The sequence below is a fragment of the Staurois parvus genome, unplaced genomic scaffold (assembly GCF_062004578.1).
Source record: "Staurois parvus isolate SC_StPar_1 unplaced genomic scaffold, SC_StPar_1.0 ptg000487l, whole genome shotgun sequence".
Classification (NCBI taxonomy): domain Eukaryota; kingdom Metazoa; phylum Chordata; class Amphibia; order Anura; family Ranidae; genus Staurois; species Staurois parvus.
The window spans coordinates 1,268,620-1,291,931 of record NW_028318283.1 but is presented as its reverse complement, the minus strand read 5'-3'; the positions used below and the strand labels follow the sequence as shown (position 1 = coordinate 1,291,931).

The 23,312-nt window shown below is 44.9% G+C and overlaps 1 protein-coding gene across 3 annotated transcripts; it reads left to right on the top strand.

Annotated features, from left to right (window-relative positions):
- The first annotated feature begins 5,847 nt into the window (after window positions 1–5,847).
- On the top strand, window positions 5,848–18,699 carry ADPRM (ADP-ribose/CDP-alcohol diphosphatase, manganese dependent). Of its 3 annotated transcripts, none has more exons than XM_089689599.1 (4): window positions 5,856–5,983; window positions 10,308–10,919; window positions 13,156–13,272; window positions 17,453–18,699. In XM_089689599.1, the coding sequence occupies exons 2-4, from the start codon at window positions 10,343–10,345 to the stop codon at window positions 17,746–17,748; spliced, it is 990 nt and encodes a 329-aa protein (XP_089545725.1). In that variant the 5' UTR covers window positions 5,856–5,983; window positions 10,308–10,342; the 3' UTR covers window positions 17,749–18,699. The 3 variants fall into 3 exon arrangements, with proteins under 3 accessions (XP_089545726.1, XP_089545725.1, XP_089545724.1); XM_089689598.1 differs by having other exon boundaries at window positions 5,872–6,055; XM_089689600.1 differs by lacking the exon at window positions 13,156–13,272 and having other exon boundaries at window positions 5,848–6,055.
- Window positions 18,700–23,312: the final 4,613 nt, after the last annotated feature.

The following is a 23,312-nucleotide window of genomic DNA, read 5'->3' as shown; positions in this document are numbered from 1 at the left end:
GACACAGGGGCCCCATGATCTCCTATTGCCCGGGGGCCCCATGAGTTGTCAGTCCGCCCCTGGTCGGATCAAAGTCGTACGCTTAGGCTCCATTCACATGTATGTGACTTGTCATGTGACTTTGGGGTCCAAAGTTTGCATGACAATTCACCCCCGCCACCATGTTTCCCAATGAGTTCCATTCATATCTGTGCGTCTTCAAGTTGCAGCGACTTCAAAGTAGTTCCTGCACTACTTTGGTCCAAAAAATGTAAAGTCAGATCAAAGTCACACGCTTAGGCTTCATTCACTCTTATGCGACTTGTCATGCGACTTTGGGGTCCAAAGTCGCATAAAAAGTCACCCCCGCCATGTTTCCCAATGGGTTCCATTCACATCTGCCCGACTTCAAGTTGCAGCGACTTCAAAGTAGTTCCTGCACTACTTTGGTCCAGAAAATGTAAAGTCGGATCAAAGTCGCACGCTTAGGCTTCATTCACACTTATGCGACTTGTCATGTGACATTGGGGTCCAAAGTCGCATGACAAGTCCCCCCCCGCCATGTTTCCCAATAGGTCCAATTCATATCTGTGCGACTTCAAGTTGCAGTGACTTCAGAGTAGTTCTTGCACTGCTTTGGTCCGACTTTTATGCGACTTGAGGGCAAACTCTCCAAAGTGAAAAGTTGCACCTGAATGTTGTACTTGCGACTTGTGTGCAACTTTGTACAGCAGAAGCAATTATTCTTGGTCAAAGCCAAAGTCGCACCAAAGTTGCACTCATCCAAAGCCACATCAAAGTCGCCCCAAAGTCACATCAAAGTTGCACTCATCCAAAGTTACATCAAAGTCGCCCCAAAGTCGCAGCAAAGTTGCATTATAGTTGCGTAAAGTCGCAGTGAAAATTGTACGATTTTGAAGTTGCACAAGTCTGGATGGAGCCTAAGGGTCAATTCACACTTGTGCGACTTTGTGTAATTTTCATTGCAACTTTACAGTGTGACTTGATGTGAGTTTGATGCGACTTTGGACAAGTGCGACTTTGGCTTTGACCAAGGATGATCGTTTGTGCAGTACAAATTCGCACAAAAGTCGCATGTACACCATTCAGGTGCAATTTTCATTTTCATGTGACTTTGGAGGGATTACATTGAAGTCTATGGCTCTCAAGCTGCATGAATGTCGGACCAAAGTAGTGCAGGAACTACTTTGAAGTCACACAGATATGAATGGTACCCACTGGGAAACATGGGGGGGGGTGACTTGTCATGTGACTTCGAACCCCAAAGTCACATCCAGGGGCGGACTGACAACTCATGGGGCCCCCAGGCAATAGGGGATCATGGGGCCCCTGTGTCCTTGCCCAAACTCATAAAAGCCTATGAAAAAGGTACCAGGGGCATCTCATGGGGCCCCCTACTGACCCAGTGCCCGAGCTTCCAAATGGTCAGTCTGCCCCTTGTCACATCACAAGTCACACCAGTGTGAATGGGCTCTAAATCATGAGAATAAAAACATCAAATGAAGATGTCACCACCCAGGGAGGATGGATCCAAAAGGCGTGGAATCCAGAGCTACTACACGAGAAGGGGGAGAAGCAAGTGACAGTTGCTGGGGCCACAGATGTGGATCTCATGGTGTGACCAGGGGCGGAATGACCATTTGGAAACTCGGGCACTGCCCGAAGGCCCAGGGTCAGTAGGGGGCCCCATGAGATGCCCCTGGTACCTTTTTCATAGGCTTTGTTGAGTTTGGGCAAGGACACAGGGGCCCCATGATCCCCTATTGCCCGGGGGCCCCATGAGTTGTCAGTCCGCCTCTGGGTGTGACAGTTCTTGAAAGAGTATCCTCCAGGATTTAAGAATGGTCAAAGAACCTCCAGGAGAAGCATAGAGATGAGGTGCCCCAATGCGACTTGAACAGCAGTCCAGGCTGACATCCCTCCAGATCACAATGGCAGTGCCAAGGCTAAGATGCGGATGGCTTGAGCTGCCTAGTCTGTCCCCAGGATTCAGGTGTATTGGTAGCTGGAAGCTCGGGTAATAAATGCACGTCATTTGCAGGAAAAAAAAAAGTGCATTTATTAATTCCTTTATTCCTGATCCTGGAGAGCATTGCAGCTGAGATGTCAATCTTCTGCAGAATCTCAGTATCCGCCTCTACCTCCCAGTACTGAACTACAAGCTGTCTGTCGCAGTGCCAGATGGTATTTGTAGTTCATTCATTCACAGATAGCTGAGTGGGTAGAGCCTGCTGTCGCAACAGAGGATGAGGGAGGTGTGGGAAGGTGCTCTTTGGTAACATGTTATACCCCAAGTACAGCTCAATCTCAGTCCCGGGAAGTCTGAGTCCCGGGAAGACAGTCCCATGAATTCTGAGCCCCGTGAAGCCTGAGTCCCGGGAAGACAGTCCCATGAAGTCTGAGCCCCGGGAAGTCTGAGCCCCAGGAAGTCTGAGCCCCGGGAAGTCTGAGCCCCGGGAAGTCTGAGCCCCGGGAAGTCTGAGTCCCGGGAAGACAGTCCCATGAATTCTGAGCCCCGTGAAGCCTGAGTCCCGGGAAGTCTGAGTCCCGGGAAGACAGTCCCATGAATTCTGAGCCCTGTGAAGCCTGAGTCACGGGATGATTGAATCTCGGGAAGTCTGAGTCATGGGAAGTCCCGGGAAGCCTCGGTCCCATGTAGTCCTGAGAGTCCCATGATGGCTGGGTCCGTCATTTTCTTTTTTTGGATAGATTGGAGAGAGATTAGAATCTCTGTCAGTTTTTATTGCTGTCTGTGTCCCCATTAGGGACATGCACCCTATTTGCCCTTTCAGCAACAGTGAAAGAAAATCTCAAATTTTGGGTTAACACCAGAACAGTAATAAAAGGGAAATCTTCCAATGGGGACACTAGTTCTGGTGACACCCAGGGAGGGATTGCCTCACTTTGGGGGATTTCCTCTGACTTCCTGTTTTGGCTATGGGACAGGAAGGAAGGGAAATCTCCCCAATGGGGCACAGACGGCAAAAAACATACAGGGGTTATAACCCTCCTTTACGCTATCCAAACTGAAAGAAGAAAAAAAAAAGTTTTGCCTTTAGTTCTACTTTATTATGGCGTTCGTGGGAACATGTTTTTTTATTTGGTAAAGATCAGTTTTTGGTCACGCTGTCATGTGATGATGACTGTGTTGCGGAGCTGTCTTAATGTATCACGCGTTAGGTGCACAGGTGTTGGGGGGCATTTTAAGCCCTCATGCACACGGGACGTTTTGATAACGCTGGTAACATTAGCTGTGTAAAGTCACGTTAAACATAGTAGTTTTTCAGCTTTTTTCAGCGTTTTCTCGCATTTGCATTTTTAGCATTTTTAGAGGTTTTTTTACAAAAAAAATATTTTTTGCTCAAAAAAATGTCCAAAAACACTAGTTTGCAGCATTTTTACAGCTAAAAAACTCCTCTAGAAATTTGCTAGTCCCGGGTTTTTTTTCCAGCCAAAAAAATGTTGATTCCAGTCTATGTGTGTATGGACACGTAGGATAACATGCTGGGGGGTTTACTGGCTGTAGGAAAAAACGTCAAAAGCCAAAAACAGCCGCTGTAAAAACGTCCCGTGTGCATGAGGACTTGTGCTGAAAAATGTGGTAAAATGCCGAAAACTGGCGTTTTTGGACTTTTATTGACCAGAAAAAAATTTTGGGTTTAAAAAAACACTAAAAAAACCACAAACGTGGGAAAACGCAGCAAAACTTCACTAAATGCTAATGCAAAGATGCTAAAAAAAAGCTGAAAAACTCAGGTTTTTAACATGACTTTACACAGCTAACGTTACCAGCATTATTAAAACGTCCCGTGTGCACGAGGACTAAAAATGTCCCATGCGTATGAGGACTAAAAATCCCGTGTGCAGGAGGTCTAAAAATGTCCCGTGTACATGAGGACTAAAAACGTCCCGTGTGCAAGAGGTCTAAAAACATCCCGTGTGCATGAGGACTACAAATGTCCTATGGCCATGAGGACTAAAAACATCCCATGTGCATGAGGACTAAAAATCCCGTGCGCAGGAGGTCTAAAAACGTCCCGAGTGCATGAGGACTAAACACGTACTGTGTGCATGAGGTCTAAAAACGTCCCGTGTGCATGAGGACTAAACACGTACTGTGTGCATGAGGTCTAAAAACGTCCCGTGTGCATGAGGTCTAAAAACGTCCCGAGTGCATGAGGACTAAACACGTACTGTGTGCATGAGGTCTAAAAACGTCCCGTGTGCATGAGGTCTAAAAACGTCCCGAGTGCATGAGGACTAAACACGTACTGTGTGCATGAGGTCTAAAAACGTCCCGTGTGCATGAGGTCTAAAAACGTCCCGTGTGCATGAAGACTACAAATGTCCCGTGTGCATGAGGACTAAAAACGTCCCATGTGCATGAGGACTAAAAACGTCCCATGTGCATGAGGACTAAAAACGTCCCGTGTGCATGAAGACTACAAATGTCCCGTGTGCATGAGGACTAAAAACGTCCCGTTTGCAAGAGGACTAAAAACATCCCGTGCGCATGAGGACTAAAAATCCTGTGTGCATGAGGTCTAAAAACGTCCCGTGTGCATGAGGACTACAAATGTCCCATGGCCATGAGGACTACAAACGTCCCGTGTGCATGAGGACTAAAAACGTCCCGTGTGCATGAGGACTACAAATGTCCCATGGCCATGAGGACTACAAACGTCCCGTGTGCATGAGGACTACAAATGTCCCATGGCCATGAGGACTACAAACGTCCCGTGTGCATGAGGACTAAAAACGACCTGTGTGCACGAGGACTAAAAACGACCTGTGTGCACGAGGACTAAAAACGACCTGTGTGCACGAGGACTAAAAACGACCTGTGTGCACGAGGACTAAAAACGACCCGTGTGCACGAGGACTAAAAACGTCCCGTGTGCATGAGGACTAAAAACGTCCCGTGTGCATGAGGACTAAAGCAGGCCATAGACGGGTCGAACATCAGCCAATTTAAAAAAAAAAAAAGAAAAATCGGCCGACGTTACCACCGTTAAAAAAATCGTCCGATTTTCGACCCGTCTACGGCCGGCATTAACCCCATAACTTCTGTCCCTTGCAGAGACGGGGGAGCGCACCATACAATGTGACAGCAATACAAATACAGTATTTGGATTACAATGTTTTTATTCGGATATAAATGGATACATTGTTGCAACCGCAAGACTTTTCATATAAAATATAATAGCGGACTGGACTTCCAGTTCGTAGGAAGGATTCAGGTGTCTCCCATTCCTATGATCGATTCACTTTAGCAGAATAAAATTACTTTTTCTTCTTTTTCTTCTTCTTTTCTTCTTTTCTTCTTCTTTTTCTTCTTCTTGCAGGTCATGGCTCATTGACAGATTTTTGATCGGTAAAATGATCAGCCGATTTGCCAATCATTACCGCGAAAATCGGCCGCACATTTTCTACGTTTACCAATAAAAAAAAAATGTGCCAAAACCCCAAAAAATGGCCGACCAATTAACCCACTAATGGTGCCAAAGTCGACCGATTTTTTTTTCGGCCAAAAAATCGGCCGATTTTCGACCCGTCTATGGCCTGCATTACAGTTAAAAAACTCCTCTAGACAACCACTAGTTCTGTTTTTTTTTTCCAGCCAAAAAATCGCTGATTAAAGCCTCTGTGTGTATGGACACATAGGATAACATGCTGGGGGGTTTACTGGCTGTAAAAAAAAAAGAAGCCAAAAACAGCCGCTGTAAAAGCGTCCAGTGTGCATGAGGACTCATGGGGCTGACAGGTGCCGAGGAGGAGCTGACACTTCCATGCTTCAGGTTGCAGATCGCCCCAGCCTGCTGTGTCAGTGAGTGTGACGTGGGGGAGGGGCTCATACCAGAGTCATGTGGCTGCTGGGAGTGCAGCGACTCCTCTTCCCTATAAGAAGATGCAGGGAGTGACTCTGCACTGCAGCCTTCGCGTCTTCTGCCGTAATAAGACTTGACGTCAGCCGGCATGCCGGGTAAGACGGAGCGCGGCGCCGCTGTGTGTGTGCCGCAACGTTGGCCGTGTAACCCTCTCTGGCTTCCATGCAGTAAGAATAGCCGTTCTCTCCTCTCTTTGTCTTTGCTGTGATTGTGTTCTCTCTCCGGAGGAAGTGTTTGTAGCAATGTGTTCCATCGTAGATCTGCGCACTGCCACGCGTGTCGGCAATCCTAAGTTAGAAGACGATTCCTGGCGCCGCCGGCAGGACTGTTGGCAGAGTGTAAAAAGAGACCCATGGAAGAACCGATATGATCGGTTGTCCGCGGGGGCCGGAGGGTGGGCATCATTTACCAGGGGTTTTTTTTTTGTATAAACCTCTTCCCCCTTCAGCGCTGTCTCCGGGTCTGGCAGATTGGCACGTGCGGCTGTCTGTGCGTTGCGTTGAGGCGTCATTCACTTTAAAGGCTCGTTCACATCAGATGCGTTCAGCTGCGTCGATCCACATCAACACAGACTTAGTGCCGGTCATACCGGAGCGATCTCAGCTGGGAATTGCAAATTGAAATCGCACCTGAGATCGCATCTCATAATTGGGAATGTCGGTGTCTTAACACGTGCGATTTGCTGCCGCGCGATTCCTAAAGTAGTTCTTGCATGAATTCTGCAGTTTTGGTGCGATTTCACATACATAGAAAATAATGGAAATCACACTGTGAATTGCAAGAAAATGTTGAACCCCCCCACAAGAAAAAAAAAACAAACAAAAAAAATAGACAAACACACAAAACCAGACACACACAGAGGCTGTTCTACCTAGCGATAAATGGTTTCTTTAAGTGCCCGGTCATACCGCTGCGATTTCAGCTGGGATTTGCGAATTGAAATCACACCTGAGATCGCATCTCATAATTGTGAATGTCGGTGTCCTAACACGTGCGATTTGCTGCAGCGCGATTCCTAAAGTAGTTCCTGCATTACTTTTTCTGCAGCTTGGTTGCGATTTCACATACATAGAATATAATGGAAATCGCACTGTGAATTGCAAGAACCCCCCCACCCCACAACAAAAAAAAATAAACACAAAAAAAACACACACACACTCAGAGGCTGTTCTACCTAGAGATAAATGGTTTAAGTGCCCGGTCACAACAGTGTCATTTAAGGTGCACGTTGCGAATTGTATGGCTCCAATCGCACCACACAGAAATCGCATGTGATTTGCACAGAAATGCGGTGCGATTCCGGTGCGACTCACATGCGATATACCGCACCGCATATATGTGAACCTGGGCTTAAACTGAATGGGTTGTTTTACAGGGTGAAGGTTCACATATACTGTAGCTTCCCTAGCGGTCTGATTATGTTTCTGCTCTCAAAGCGGTACATTTTTTTGCATGGAAATATGTCATTATTTTATTGTAGGCCTGTAATTCTTGGGAATAACTCACTGAAATCTGTCCGAACAAGAGTCTAGTAAACATCCCGGGGAGGATAACATTTTAAACACGAAATCATAAATTATAATTTAATAAATAATCATAAAAAATAATAATATAATAATAAATTTTATTCAATAATGTAATCAAACCAAAAACACTGAAATGTGAAATATAGCGCCAAGTTTGCACATCACTGAGCAAAGTCGCAGAATCGTTTTCAGTGTCTGATGAGGAATTTCCCCCACGAATCATTATCACTCAATTCTGCAAGTGGTTCTGATTTACTATCGCTGTTCTCTAGCCGGTCTAAAACCGCTTTTGACCTAAAGGGACGCTTTTTGGACGCCATGGACGTTTCTCAGTTTCCAGGCAGAAAGAACAGTAAAAATGCAGGCAGGGCGCCGGACAAAGCACTCGGGACAAAATGTATGTGAAATGGTTTGATACAGGAATGTTATACTATGTGATTTTAGTGTATTTAGTGAATGTCACTTTTTCACATTTTTAAATTTCCCGCAAATTCCGTCCCCCGTACATCCCGACGTCGCAGGGAACGGAAACCCGGAAGACGGATGCCGGCATCGGCCGGAGATGGCTGGGGACACTGCAGGGGGGACATCGCGGGAGTGCAGGACAAGATAAGTGAAGAAGAGATCCCAGAGCAACGCTGCAGTGTATTCCCGAGTGTAGCTCGGGGGGGGTTACCGCTTGGGGTGCTGAAACTTTGCCCCGAGCTACACTCGGGAATACCGCCAGGGGGGTTAAATCTGAAATTTAGTTATTGCAATTATTACATAGTTGCACTGGTCTAGATTGGACCAAAGTAAGTATGTAACTGTGGGATCGCTCTAGAATGGTCTTTCTCAACCTTTTCACCCCATAGGAACCCTGAAATAATGGTCAGTCCATCAAGGGTCATTGGGAAAATGCCTCTTCCATCGGTGGTGGTAAATGAGAAGAGTGTCCTATTTACAGTGGTGGCCAGAATGACACCCTTTCAGTAATACTGCTGGCTCTGGCAAGTGGTGTTGGACCTGGAACTATGCAGGCACCACACAGTGCCTTGAAAAAATCTTTATACCCCTTGAAATTTTCCCCATGTTGTCATGTTACAGCCAAAAACCTAAATGTATTTTATTGGGATTTGATGTGATAAACCAACACAAAGTGGCACTCCCAGCTTTGCACATCTAGAGAGGGACATTTCTGTCCATTCTTCTTTGCAGAATCGCTCAAGCTCTGTCAGATTGGATGGAGAGCGTCTGGGAACAGTAATTTTCAACACTTGCCACAGATTCTCCATTGGATTTTGGTCTGGACTGTGACTGGGCCATTCTAACACATGAAGATGCTTTGATCTAAACCATTCCATTGTAGCTCTGGCTGGATGTTTTGGGTCGTTGTCCTGCTGGAAGATGAACCTCCGCCCCGGTCTCAAGGCTTTTTCAGACTCTAACAGGTTTTCTTCTAAGATTGCCCTGTATTTGGCTCCATCCATCTTCCCATCAACTCTAAACAGCTTCCCTGTCCCTGCTGAAGAAAAACACCCCGACAACATGATGCTGCCACCACCATGTTTCATGGTGGAGATGGTGTGTTCAGGGTGATGTGCAGTGTTAGTTTTTCTACCACACACAGCATTTTGCTTTTAGGCCAAAAAGTTCCATGACCAGAGCCCCTTCTTCCACATGTTTGCTGTGTCCCCCACATGGCTTGTCGTAAACTGTAAACGGGACTTCTTATGGCTTTCTTCCAACAATGGCTTTCTTCTTGCCACTCTTCCATAAAGGTCAGATTTGTGGGGTGCACGACTAATAGTTGTCCTGTGGACAGATTCTCCTCCCTGAGCTGTGGATCTCTGCAGCTCCTCCAGAGTTCCCATGAGCCTCTTGGCTGCTTCTCTGATGAACGCTCTCCTTGCCCGGCATGTCAGTTTAGGTGGACGGCCATGTCTTGGTAGGTTTGCAGTTGTGCCATACTCTTGCCGTTTTTGGATGATGGATTGAACAGTGCTCTGTGAGATATTCAAAGCTTGGGATATTTTTTTATAACCTAACCCTGCTTTAAACTTCACCAGAACTTTATCCCTGACCTGTCTGATGTGTTCCTTGGCCTTCATGATGCTGTTTGTTCACTAACAAACCTCTGAGGGCTTCACAGAACAGCTGTATTTATACTGATATTAAATTACACACAAGTGGACTCTATCTACTAATTAGGTAACTTCTGAAGGCAATTAGTTCCACTATATTTTACTTAGGGTATCAGAGTAGAGGGGGCTGAATACAAATGCATGCCACACTTTTTGAAAGCCATTTATCATTTTCCTTCCACTTCACAATTATGTGCCACTTTCTGTTGGTCTATTACTTAAAATCCCAATAAAATACCTTTTTGGTTGTAACATGACAAAACGTGCAAAGTTTCAAGGGGGATGAATACTTTTTCAAGGCACTGTAGGTCAAAGAACCCCTAGCCACCCCTGGAGGAACCCTAGTTGAGAATGGCTGTTCTAGAAGTTTGCAATTACTACAGCAGACAACGCTACTACAGCTATCTTAACTTGCTTCCAGGTCCTTTTCCAAGTAGATGCACCTATGCGTGTTCTGAATGTGCCTGTGCCGAGGGGGTAACCTGCTATATTCACAATGCAGGAGAGCACTTGAAACTAGTGGAGATCATTGGAGTTGGGGTGTCTACTACAGTGATTTCCAGCTTCCCCAGAGGTATGGGATATGGCTAGTTACATCAGTCCAAGCTGGTCCAATGTAACTGTAAAAATTGCCATATCTAAACTTCAACTTTAATTATTCCTGTGTTTATCGGAAACTGGAGAAAAAAGGTTTTGGCTGGAGTCTGGCTCTGTCATTGGTCCAATGATAACTTGTCAGAAATGTAATTTCTCTTTTTTTATGTCTTTAGGGGCAGAAACATTTAAATAACAAGAAAATAATCAAATGGACGAAACTCAGGAGCCGCTATTCACCTTTGGGGTCATCGCTGACATCCAGTATGCAGACAAGGATGATGGGTATAATTACGTAAAGACGAGGATGAGGTATTACCGGAGCAGTTTGTCTTTACTACGAGATGCAACCCAAGAATGGGCCTCCGAAAGTGCCCGGCCGGCCTTCATCATCCAGCTTGGTGACATCATTGATGGCTTTAATGTTCCCCTGAAGACATCAGAGTCATCTCTGACAAAAGTTCTGGACGAGTTTGAAAAGCTGAAGATCCCCATCCACCATATTTGGGGCAACCATGAATTCTACAACTTCAACAGGAAGCAGCTGATGGAGTCGAAACTGAATAGCACGCCACTGGGGGAAACGCAGGTTATATCTCCAGAGAGCCACGATGACCTGGAGTCATTCTACGCTTATCATTTCAGTCCTTTCCCCAAATTTCGGATACTCTTGATTGACTCTTACGACTTCAGCGTCATCGGAAGAGATCCGTCAAGCCAAAAGTATGTAAAGTCCTTAAAAGTTCTGAAGCAGAAGAATAAAAATGCAGATTTGAACAGTCCTACAGGTATACAAAGGACTTCTCTAAAACAATGTAACCTGAAATATATCATTTTAAATATGCAACGATAAGTCTAGTCAGCTCCGGGGAAGAAGTCAGATTAACATTTTATTATATTAACACTTTCATTCCTACATTTATCAGTCCTATACTCTCTAGAACAATGGTTCATAATGTGTCTCACTGATGGGCTGCAGCCTCTATCCTCTTGGGCTATAGGTATCTCCAGATCCCCCAAACTTCCACAATGCCTCTCAGCTCCCATAGTGCCTTGCAACTTCCCATAGTTGTCCAAAGTGTCCCTCAACCTCACACACAGTGAGAGACACCTCACAGTGACCCCAGAGCCCCTAAGAGCCCTTAGTTCCCACAATGCCCATCAACATCCCATAGTGCTCCCTCAGCCCCCCGGCAGTGTCCCTAGCTTGCTGCAGAACCTTCACTTCTCATAGAGCCTCATACCGTGTCCCACATTGTCCCTGCAAAACCCCTAGCCTCCTGGAGATATCCCAGGCTCCCCAGAGGACCTATTCGCCTACAAGGCCACCTAGTCAGCTTCAAAGTCCCCTAACACCCCTCAGAACCTTCAAACCTACCTAAATCAAGGTAGGCTAGGATCATCAACAGGCAAGTATGGTGGTTCATTGATACAGAAAGCAGAGTCAGAAAAGTAAGCCAAGGTTAGTAACCAGAAAGCAGAGATTTGAATGTAGGTAGGGCACGATAATTCAAATTCAGGTTGGGAATGGAAGCCAGGTAAGTACAGCAGATCACCCAAATCCATGGGTAAGGTCATAAGGACATGGCTAAAGATGAGGATCGGGCTGAGAATTAAATGACCAGTTCAGTTACATCAGGGGTTTCCAAACCTTCTAAACAAAGGGCCAAGTTTACTATCCTTCAGAATTTATGGGAGCTGGATTGTGGCCAGTGGAAAGTAGAAAATCTCCTGACATCAGTGAGAGTAAACAATGCACCATTGTTGGTGTCAGTGGAAGGAATAGTGTCCCATCATGGTGTAGGTGGGAAAGTGGGATGACTAGTGTCAGATTGTTGATGTCAGTGGGAGGAATAGTGCCCCATTGTTGGTTTCAGTGGGAGGAATAGTGCCCCACTGTTGATGTCAGTGGCAGGAATAGTGCCCCAATGCTGGTGTCAGTGGGAGGAATAGTACCCCATCATTGGTGTCAATGTAAAGAATAGTGCCCATCATTGGTGTTGGTGGCAGGAATAGTGTCCCATCATTGGTGTCGGTGACAGGAGTAGTGCCCCATCATTGGTGTCAGTGGCAGGAGTAGTGCCCCATCATTGGTGTCAGTGGCAAGAGTAGTGCCCCATCATTGGTGTCAGTGGGAGGAATAGTGCCCCATTGTTGGTATCAGTGGGAGGAAAAGTGCCCCATCATTGGTGTCGGTGACAGGAATAGTGCGCTATCATTCTTGTCAGTAGCAGAAATAGTATTCAGTCATTGGTATCAGTAGGAGGAATAGTGCCCCATCATTGGTATCAGTAGGAGGAATAGTGCCCCATCATTGGTATCAGTAGGAGGAATAGTGCCCCATTGTTGGTATCAGTGGGAATAATATTACCCCATCATTGGTGTCCGTGGAAAGAATCGTGACTCATTCTTGATGTCAGTAGAAGGAATAATGCCTCATTCTTGATGTCAGTGGAAGGAATAATGCCTCATTCTTGATGTCAGTGGAAGGAATAATGCCTCATTCTTGGTGTCAGTGGGAGGAATAATGCCTCATTCTTGATGTCAGTGGAAGGAATAATGCCTCATTCTTGGTGTCAGTGGGAGGAATAATGCCTCATTCTTGATGTCAGTGGAAGGAATAATGCCTCATTCTTGGTGTCAGTTGGAGGAATAGTGCCTCATTCTTGGTGTCAGTTGGAGGAATAGTGCCCCATGGGCTGGATAAAGGCAAGCTAAGGGTGCATTCTGCCCCTGGGACACAGTTTGGAGACCCCTGAGTAACACAAAAGAATGTTGTGTCCTTGCTGGGATCTTATGGTTTCTGTCCTCTGTTGAAGGATTGGTTTAAAGGACTTCTGATCAGTGAATTTCTCAGGAAGAACAGAGAAGGTGCCAGAGTCTCCTAATGAAATTTTGGTTCTTGTTTCAGTACAAAACTGTGGTCCCCAATTCTTTTTTTTGGTATGAAAAAGTAAAGCACATCTCCAGTGGGCTCCTTGGAGTAGACGTATGCATTTTAATATCTTGCTTTTTGTCAATCAGATCTTGATGAACCCCAGTTTGTGCAGTTTAATGGAGGAATCAGCAACGCTCAGTTAAACTGGATTGGTGGCATTCTCCAGTCTTCAGACAAAAATGGAGAAAAAGTGATAGTGGCAGGTGAGAATTTAATATATTGAAACAAGTGAGAATTATCAGGGGATGATAATCTTCCCAACCACATCGGAACCTTTAGGATGGCTCCACATGTATGTGTTACCACAATTCCCATTAACACATACAGTAGCATTCTCGGTGGTGCCATCCATCCCAACACACAGTACAGTGAGTGTACATGGATCCACACATACAACACAACACACGTACTGTGGTGCAATGCTTCCTTGAAGCCTAACGCCAAGAAACTTGTAAATTCTCCCTTACAGTGGGGCCATGCCCACTCTGTAGGGGGTTAAGGCCTCATTTAGGTCTAGGAGGCATGGAAAAGTAGATTTGGTTACTCAATCCTCCATACTGCTAGACTGGCCCTTGCAGCATGTTCCACCCCATACTATAGCGGTCCTGCATCAAGACCAATGCAGGGTTCACAGAATGATCATTCTGAGGAACAGTCCACCGCTAGAGCATGTGGGGCAATGTCTGAAAGGGGAGTGAAGGATTGGGTAAGTAAAAGGGAGTTTCCTAGACAGGGGCCTCCAAACTTTCTAAACAGAGGGTCAGTTTATTGTGCTTCAGACTTTAGGGGGGCCATTGCCAGTGGAAGTAGAAAATGTCTAAACAATATCCTTTCTTTGGTATTAAGGGAATTATTAGTGCCCTATCGTTGGTGTCAGGGAGGAATAGCACCCCGTCGTTGGTGGCAATGGGAGGAATAGCACCCCATTGTTGGTATCCGTGGGAGGAATAGCGCCCTATTGTTGGTATCCGTGGGAGGAATAGCGCCCTATTGTTGGTGTCAGTGGAAAGAATAGCGCCCCAATCGTTGGCATCAGTAAGAGTAATAGTGCTCCATCTTTGGTGTCAGTGGGAGGAATAGTGCCCCATTGTTGGCATCAGTAAGAGGAATAGCGCTCCATCTTGTGTGTCAGTGGGAGGAATAGCGCCTCATCACTGATGTCAATGGGAGAAATGGCACCCTATCGGTGTCATTGGGTGGAATAGCGCCCCATCTTTGGTGTCACTTGGAGGAATAGTGCCCAATCGGCGTCATAAGAGGAATAATGTTCCATCGTTGGCATCAGTGGGAGGAATAGTGCCCCATCGTTGGTATCAGTGGCAGGAATAGTGCCCAATCATTGGTATTAGGAGAAATAGTGCCCCATCATTGGTCTCAGTGGGAGGAATAGTGCCCCATCATTGTTGTCAGTGGAAGGAATAGTGCCCCATCATTGGTATTAGGAGAAATAGTGCCCCATCATTGGTCTCAGTGGGAGGAATAGTGCCCCATCATTGTTGTCAGTGGAAGGAATAGTGCCCCATCATTGGTATCAGTGGGAGGAATAGTGCCTCATCATTGGTATCAGTGGGAGGAATAGCGCCCCATCATTGGTATTAGGAGGAATAGTGCCCCATCATTGGTATCAGTGGGAGGAATAGAGCCCCATCATTGGTGTCAGTGGGAGGAATAGTGCCCCACCATTGGTGTCAGTGGGAGGAATAGTGCCCCATCATTGGTGTCAGTGGGAGGAATAGTGCCCCATCATTGGTGTCAGTGGGAGGAATAGTGCCCCATCATTGGTGACAGTGGGAGGAATAGTGTCCCATCATTGGTTTCAGTGGGAGGAATAGTGCCCCATCATTGGTCTCAATGGGAGGAATAGTGCCCAATCATTGACATAAAAAAAGAAATAATGCTCCATTGTTGGTATCAGTGGGAGGAATAGTGCCCCACCGTTGGTGTCAGTGGGAGGAATAGTGCACCATTGTTAATGTCAGTGTAGAAATGGTTGCGCCATTGCTGGTGTCAATGGGGGGCATAGTGCCCCAGGGGCTGGAAAAAGGCAAGTAAAGGGCCACACTTTGGAGACCATCAGTTAAACGCTACTGCACTGGATCATTTTTGAAATTTGGAGCTGGGCCTTAAAGCAAAGCATGTTACCACACAAGCAATAACACATAACAGTGCAATGAATACGTTTAAAAAGGGCCCTAAAATTTAGAGAACCATGGGCTGGTTGCAGAAAAACAAAAAGAAACCTTGTGTTACCTTCACATATCTTGAAACTTGTTCTTCTGCCCCTCGATTCCAGAATATGGGGGTGTTCCAACATTCAAATACCTCCCCTTCTTGGGTGTATTTATAGCTGGTCTTTCCTGCAATTCCAAATAATTATAATAAAGGGTGATGAACATAGAGATTGAGCAATGTGAAGGTGCGGGAGTTGAGGGGTTGGTTGTATTGCTCTTCACTTTGGCAGGAAGTGCCTGTAGGCAGGTTGTAGGTAGGTGCAGTCCATATTCCCCATTGTAAATGGCACTAAGCTGAAGTGTCAATACAGAAGAGGAAGGAAGTTGTGGGTTCCTGTATGATTTCCCATGGTCACCTGGGAGCAGCTGTCTGATTGGACTAGTAAATAATTTAATAATGTTAAAACAGAATTTAGGCCACTCATATTTTGAGAGTAAGATACAGGCTCATATAATGGGTGGGTGATTGGATCGTTCAGATGTCCAGGTCCATGCTAGGTGTCAAACGGCGTGAAACAGAGAAGCTGGCGGGCACCTCTCTCCCAAGAAGCCGGAGATGGAACACACTGTGGAGCGCAGACGTTCAGCGTCGTGACGTCACCCATGGAATAGCAACGCGTTTCTGAGCATGCATGAGGTCCGAAGCTAGGGTACGAGCATATTGAACGGGTTTCTTATTGTTCAATATGTTCATACTCTAGCTTGAAAAAGGAGAAAGGAAAGGATATACAAGAGAAAAATTTCTATATATCTGATTGGACTCTGGGCCCTTCATTACCTCAGCGGCCAGTTCGGGTGAGGGCAGAGCTTATTTAAGTCCATGGCCACCTGATTTGGCATGCGTTGTGTGCATGGCTAGTGTAGCGACAGGTTCCCTGCCAGTTAGGGAAAGCACATAATAGCAAGGAAAGGTTCCAGAGGAGTAAGAAAAGTGTAGGGACCACGTTACCCTCTGAAGAAGCCTCCCAGGTGGGTTCGATCGGCCAGACCACAATCTACTTGTTGCAGAAGCTGTCAGCATCGATTCAACATGCAGAATTGCCATTGTGCATTTTGTAAGTGGCTCTGGTTGGGTGTGCTCACCCATCAGGGCTGGTTGTACCTTGTTGGAACGTATAGAATATACAGCTAACCTTCCCTTTGCTCACACTGTGCATGCAGTCTTCCCACTTATAGGTGGCCTATTGCCGTCATTGTATGGGAAGAGGGGGTCTTTGGAATTGGTCCATGGGGGATTTCATTTGATGCCTCAAGAAGAGACATTGTCTGATTGGACACAGAATTCTTGGGATATTTGGTGGCCATTTTGGGTGAGGGAACATTTTAAATAAGGGAACCCACATCACTTTGGCGCACTTCTGGGCTTGTGGTTGGACACAGACAAGAACCAGCATGCAAGGAATGATATTTAGAGTAGGGAGAGGTTCCAGGCATGCAGGGATAGCTCAGGGAAGGCTCCCCCAACACTTCATTCCCATCAGTCTGGTCTCATCGTCCTCTGGTAACACACCTTGTCACATACTGGTTATTTGCTGAACTGTTGTATCAAGTGCCAAGGACTTGCCTAGCAGTGGTACAAGCAAGCCTGCTAAAGGTCAATACAGAATATATAAGTGCACTATATACTGTGTGTGATTCTTCCCAAAAGAATACCTTCACTTAGACCTCACCTACATGTCAGTATTCCATATTAGTGAACCCCAGGATTTGTCTGCATGTTTTTCTGCAGCCAGGGCAGGCCTCCTAGTATGGTGAGAACATTTGTGGTCTCCTTGCCCATTGGGTTGGTCCAGATCAAACAGAAATGTTTCCCATGGACCAATTATTCTCCACTTGGACCTCACGGTAGCAATGATCCATCAGTGAAGCCAATATGTAATCATTATTTTTCCACCAAACGTGGTCAGGTTTAGTCACATTCCCAAATGTCGATTGTAGAGTCCTCTATACCAGATCTGATTTCTCTGCCAGTCCTTCTCTATTGAACAGTTGGGAAATATTAGAGAACACTGAGGGTAGGGTACAACTACAAGAACCTAAAGGGGCACATGGCCATGTTATAATTCTCATGATCCCATTTATGGTGCCTTTCCTCTGGCTACTTTTTTTTTTTGTCCTCTGAATCTCTTGTAACCCTTGTATCTTTTTGCAGGACACCTCCCGATCTACCCTCCCTCTACAGACCCCATCTGTCTCACATGGAACTACCTCGATGTCCTGTCAATGTTACAGGTCCATCCCTCTGTGGTGGCCTATTTTGCTGGACATGACCACGATGGAGGTTACTGTCAAGACCCACATGGAATTCACCACATAACCTTCAATGGAATTATAGAAACTCCGCCGGACAGCCAGGCCTTCGCCACCATGGAGATCTATGAGGACAGGATGGAGCTGAGGGGCAGAGGCCTCGTCCCCAACAGAACTTTGATTTACAGGAACAGCTAGTATACCAGCCACATGGAAAACATAGATTACCTTAACAAGCTGTTGACAATCTGTTCTCAGTCTCCTTTATAAAGAGATAATTCCTAAATGATGCATAATATAGCTGAGACAACAAAATAACATGATTTTGTCTAAAACAAGCATGGCCAAAGGGTGATAATGCAATGAGAAAATCCAGAACATATAATTTAGGGACTGTAGACTGTAGCTAGACCTGTACACCCAGATTCCTGCTCTGGTCTGTTGTGATAAAGAATGCCTCTGGTCACATGCTGAGTGGAATTTTCATGCCCCGCACTGAAGAGCCCATGTAGAGCAGGAACAGGCTGTTTGAATGTGTCCACCTTATGCCATTAGTAACCAACAGACACATCACTGATCCAAAGAGCTGGCTTAGACCTGCTAGTGCTCTCCCTGGAATTTCTTTCTGTTAGATGATACGTATATTACTTTTGCCACGTCTCAGACTCATACTTTATGTATACCCAGGGCTTTTTTTTCTCAGAGAATAGGTGCCGGTACTCCCCTGTTCCCAGTCACCGCTTGTCTGCACCACCTACCCACCTCTGAGCACTGTCCCTTGGTTCCACCTCATACCCACCTCCCAGTTTTGCCCCTTAGTATTGTTTTGTGGTGCTAAGTAATTTGTATGGAATTTGGTAACAAGAAAAGCATTAAAACAGATCCCCTGCAGCCAGCAACAATAGATCCACTCAGCAACAGTAGACCCCGAAACCCCCCCCCCCCCACGATAACAATAGATCCACCCAGCAAGAATAGACCTCCCCAGCAAGAATAGACCCCACTTGCAAAAATTGATCCCCCCAGTGATAGATCCTCCAGCAGCCAGCAACAATAGTATATAATTTGTTAATGGTAACAAGAAAAGCATTAAAACAGATCCCCTTCAGCCAGCAATAATAGATCCACTCAGCAAAAGTAGACCCCAAACCCCCCCCCCCAATAACAATAGATCCGCCCCAGAAACAATAGACCCCACTTGCAAAAATTGATCCCCCCAGTGATAGATCCCACGGCAGCCAGCAACAATAGTATATAATTTGTTAATGGTAAGAAGAGAAGCAGTAAAATAGACCCCAAGCAGCCCGCAACAATAGATCCACTCAGCAACAGTAGACCCCGAAACAACCCTCCATAACAATAGATCCACCCCAGCAACAATAGACCCCACTTGCAAAAAATTATCTCCCCAGTGATAGATCCCCCAGCAGCTGGAAACAATAGTATATAATTTGTTAATGGTATCAAGAAAAGCATTAAAACATATCCCCTTCAGCCAGCAACAATAGATCCACTCAGCAACAGTAGACCCCAAAACACCCCCCATACAATAGATCCACCCCAGCAACAATAGACCCCACTTGCAAAAATTGATCCCCCCAGTGATAGATCCCCTGGCAGCCAGCAACAATAGTATATAATTTGTTAATGGTAAGAAGAGAAGCAGTAAAATAGACTCCCTGCAGCCAGCAACAATAGATCCACTCAGCAACAGTAGACCCCGAAACAACCCCCCATAACAATAGATCCACCCCACCAGCAATAGACCTCCCCAGCAACAATATACCCCGCTTGCAAAAATTGATCCCCCCAGTGATAGATCCCCCAGCAGCCAGCAACAATGGTATATAATTTGTTAATGGTAACAAGAAAAACATTAAAACAGATCCCCTTCAGCCAGCAACAATAGATCCACTCAGCAAAAGTAAACCCCAAAACACCCCCCCATAGCAATAGATCCACCACAGCAACAATAGACCTCCCCAGCAACAATAGACCACCCCTTCCAAAAATTGATCCCCCCAGTGATAGATCCCCCAGCAGCCAGCAACAATAGTATATAAGTTGTTAATGGTAACAAGAGAAGCAGTAACATAGACCCCCTGCAGCCAGCAACAAAAGATCCCCTCAGCATCAACAGACCTCCCTTGCAACAAAATACTCCCCATAACAATAGATCCACTCCAACAACAATAGAACCCGCATGCAACAACAGATCTCCCAGCATTAACAGACCCTCAGCAGCAAGCAACAATAGACCCCTACTACAACAGTAGATCCCTCCCAGCAACATGAAACCCCCAACCAAAAACAGACCTCTCAAGCAACAATAGTTCTCCCCTGAAACAACCCCCCAGTGACAATAGATCCCCCATCAGCAACAATAGACCTTCCAGCACACCTCACCACCCCTCACCACATTCAGTGCTGCAGGTGCCAGAACTGTGTTCCCTTGCGTTTGCTGAAAAAAAAAAAAGTCCTGTGTATAACAGTTTAATTACTGAATTAAGCGCACCATAAAGTCAGGATAATACCCACATGGAAGAAAAATATATTTGAAATATTACAATTTTGGCTGTATTCAATATATTTCCAAATATGGAAAATATTTTAAAAAATACATTTTTAAATATACTGTACGTCTTTAAAAATACATTTAATCAACATTTTTGGAATGCATTTACAAATATATGTAAAAACATATGTTAAAATGACTTTTATATGTTACAAAAATATGAAGAATATATTTAAAAAAATAGACTTTTAAAAATATTTTTCATATATTTTGTAATATATAAAAACGCATTTCAACATACAGTACAGTGTGTGTGTATGTATGTATGTATGTATGTATATATGTATATATGTATGTATATATATATATATATATATATATACAGTATATATATATATATATATATATATATATATATATATTTAAATATATTGAATATGGCCAAAATTGTAGTATTTGGGAAGAATATATTTAAAATATATTTTTCTTCCATGTGGGTAACACCAACATTGTTACAAAATCTACATTTCTGCACCCGGGGGTTGGAAATGATTATTAAAATTATATCCAATGGAGCAATTCTGATCTTAATCCCAGATTAATATCTGTTTTACTGAATATTATATTAAACATGGTTTTTGTTAAATAATTCTGTGGATGTATGTGTGTGCGTTCAAAATGTTTTGAGAAAGTGTAACGTGAACCCGATGTCTATGGTTTATGGACAGTTGCTATTGGGCACATTACATTAATACTGCATTTTCTCTATAGTCTTTAATGTAAAGTTTTCGTTTCCTTGAGTTCTTTTTTTTTTGTTTTGTAAACAAACGGTATCTTGTGGGGCTACATGCTGGCTCTGGAAATTCCCGACTCCAGGCTCTTGGTGGGCTCTCTCTCCCAACTTTTCTTGGGGGCTCTCTCAGATGTTGCTGACTTCATGGCTTCTTCTTGACCTCTATGTTCTTCTCAGGAAGGAAGCTCCCTAGCTCTGAGCCCTCCCCATGCATTTCCCTGACTTACAGCAGGGGCAAGACTCAGAAAGCCCAGGTAAGAGTCTAGACACAGTTAACCCAGGGGTGTATTTACCACAAGGCAAACAAGGCACTTGCCTAGGGCGGCATTTTTCAGGGGGCAGCACCTCCCCCTAGAAGAAGGGATGAAAGAAGGGGCACGTGTTCCATGGGGACCAGGTGGGATCCGAGAGAGGCTGCGGGCTGCTTGATGGTGTATGTAGAGCCTGACTCTCATTCCCAGGGATGTCCGGAGATGAAGAGGAGTGTAGGGGTAGTGGAAGGCTCTCCCAGGTGGGGGGCAGGCATGTTGTTGGTCAATGTCAGGCTCTCTCCATGGGAGGGGGAAGAGTGGAGTTGGTGTTGGTCAATGTCTGTGGGGGCAGACGATTTTTGTGTTGCCTATGACAGCACAAAATCTAAATACACCAATGAGTTAACTCCTTCCTATCCTTGGCAGCCTGAACTAACTACATTACTGCAATTAATACAACAGTAAAAATACATACAATGACATCCCACAAGCACCTGCATACAAGCAAATAAGTAAAACAGTAGAAAAATAGAGTCTAGACACAGTTAACCCAGGGGGTGTATTTACCACAAGACCCCTTTGAAAACGAGCGGTGCGCTCAAAACATGTTAGGGGATCCACCCTACTGACGCCTATACCACCAGGGAACCACTAACCACCAGGGAATTCTTTTACTGGATCTGGGTGGCCATTTTTAACCCTGGGATCAATTGGATATATATATATATATATAGTGGGGATCGAAAATTTGGGCACCCCAGCTAAAAATGTGTATTAATGTACATAAAGAAGCCAAGGAAAGATGGAAAAATCTCCAAAAAGGCATCAAATTACAGATTAGACATTCTTATAATATGTCAACAAAAGTTAGATTTTATTTCCATCATTTACACTTTCAAAATAACAGAAAACAAAAAAATGGCGTCTGCAAAAGTTTGGGCACCCTGCAGAATTTATAGCATGCACTGCCCCCTTTGCAAAGCTGAGACCTGCCAGTGTCATGGATTGTTCTCAATCATCGTCTGGGAAGACCAGGTGATGTCAATCTCAAAGGTTTTAAATGCCCAGACTCATCTGACCTTGCCCCAACAATCAGCACCATGGGTTCTTCTAAGCAGTTGTCTAGAAAACTGAAAATAGTTGACGCTCACAAAGCTGGAGAACGCTATAAGAAGATAGAAAAGCGTTTTCAGATGTCAATATCCTCTGTTCGGAATGTAATTAAGAAATGGCAGTCATCAGGAACAGTGGAAGTTAAAGCAAGATCTGGAAGACCAAGAAAAATATCAGACAGAACAGCTCGCAGGATTGTGAGAAAAACAATTCAAAACCCACGTTTGACTGCACGATCCCTCCAGAAAGATCTGGCAGACACTGGAGTTGTGGTACACTATTCCACTATAAAGAGATACTTGTACAAATATGGTCTTCATGGAAGAGTCATCAGAAGAAAACCTCTTCTACGTCCTCACCAGAAAAATCATCGTTTGAACTTTGCAAATGAACATATAGACAAGCCTGATGCATTTTGGAAACAAGTTCTGTGGACCAATGAGGTTAAAATTGAACTTTTTGGCTGGAATGAGCAAAGGTACGTTTGGAGAAGACGGGGCACAGAATTTAATGAAAAGAACCTCTGTCCAACTGTTAAGCATGGGGTTGGATCAATCATGCTTTGGGGTTGTGTTGCAGCCAGTGGCACAGGGAACATCTCACGAGTAGAAGGAAAAATGGATTCAATAAAATTTCAGCAAATTTTGGATGGTAACTTGATGCCATCTGTGAAAAAGCTGAAGTTAAAGAGAGGATGGCTTCTACAAATGGATAATGATCCTAAACACACCTCGAAATCCACAGGGGATTACATCAAGAGGCGTAAACTGAAGGTTTTGCCATGGCCTTCACAATCTCCTGACCTCAACATAATTGAAAATCTATGGATAGACCTTAAAAGAGCAGTGCGTGACAGACAGCCCAGAAATCTCAAAGAACTGGAAGACTTTTGTAAGGAAGAATGGGCAAAGATACCTCAAACAAGAATTGAAAGACTCTTGGCTGGCTACAAACAGCGTTTACAAGCTGTGATACTTGCCAAAGGGGGCAGTACAAGATATTAACTGTGCAGGGGGCCCAAACGTTTGCAGACACCATTTTTTTGTTTTCTGTTATTTTGAAAGTGTAAATGATGGAAATAAAATCTAAC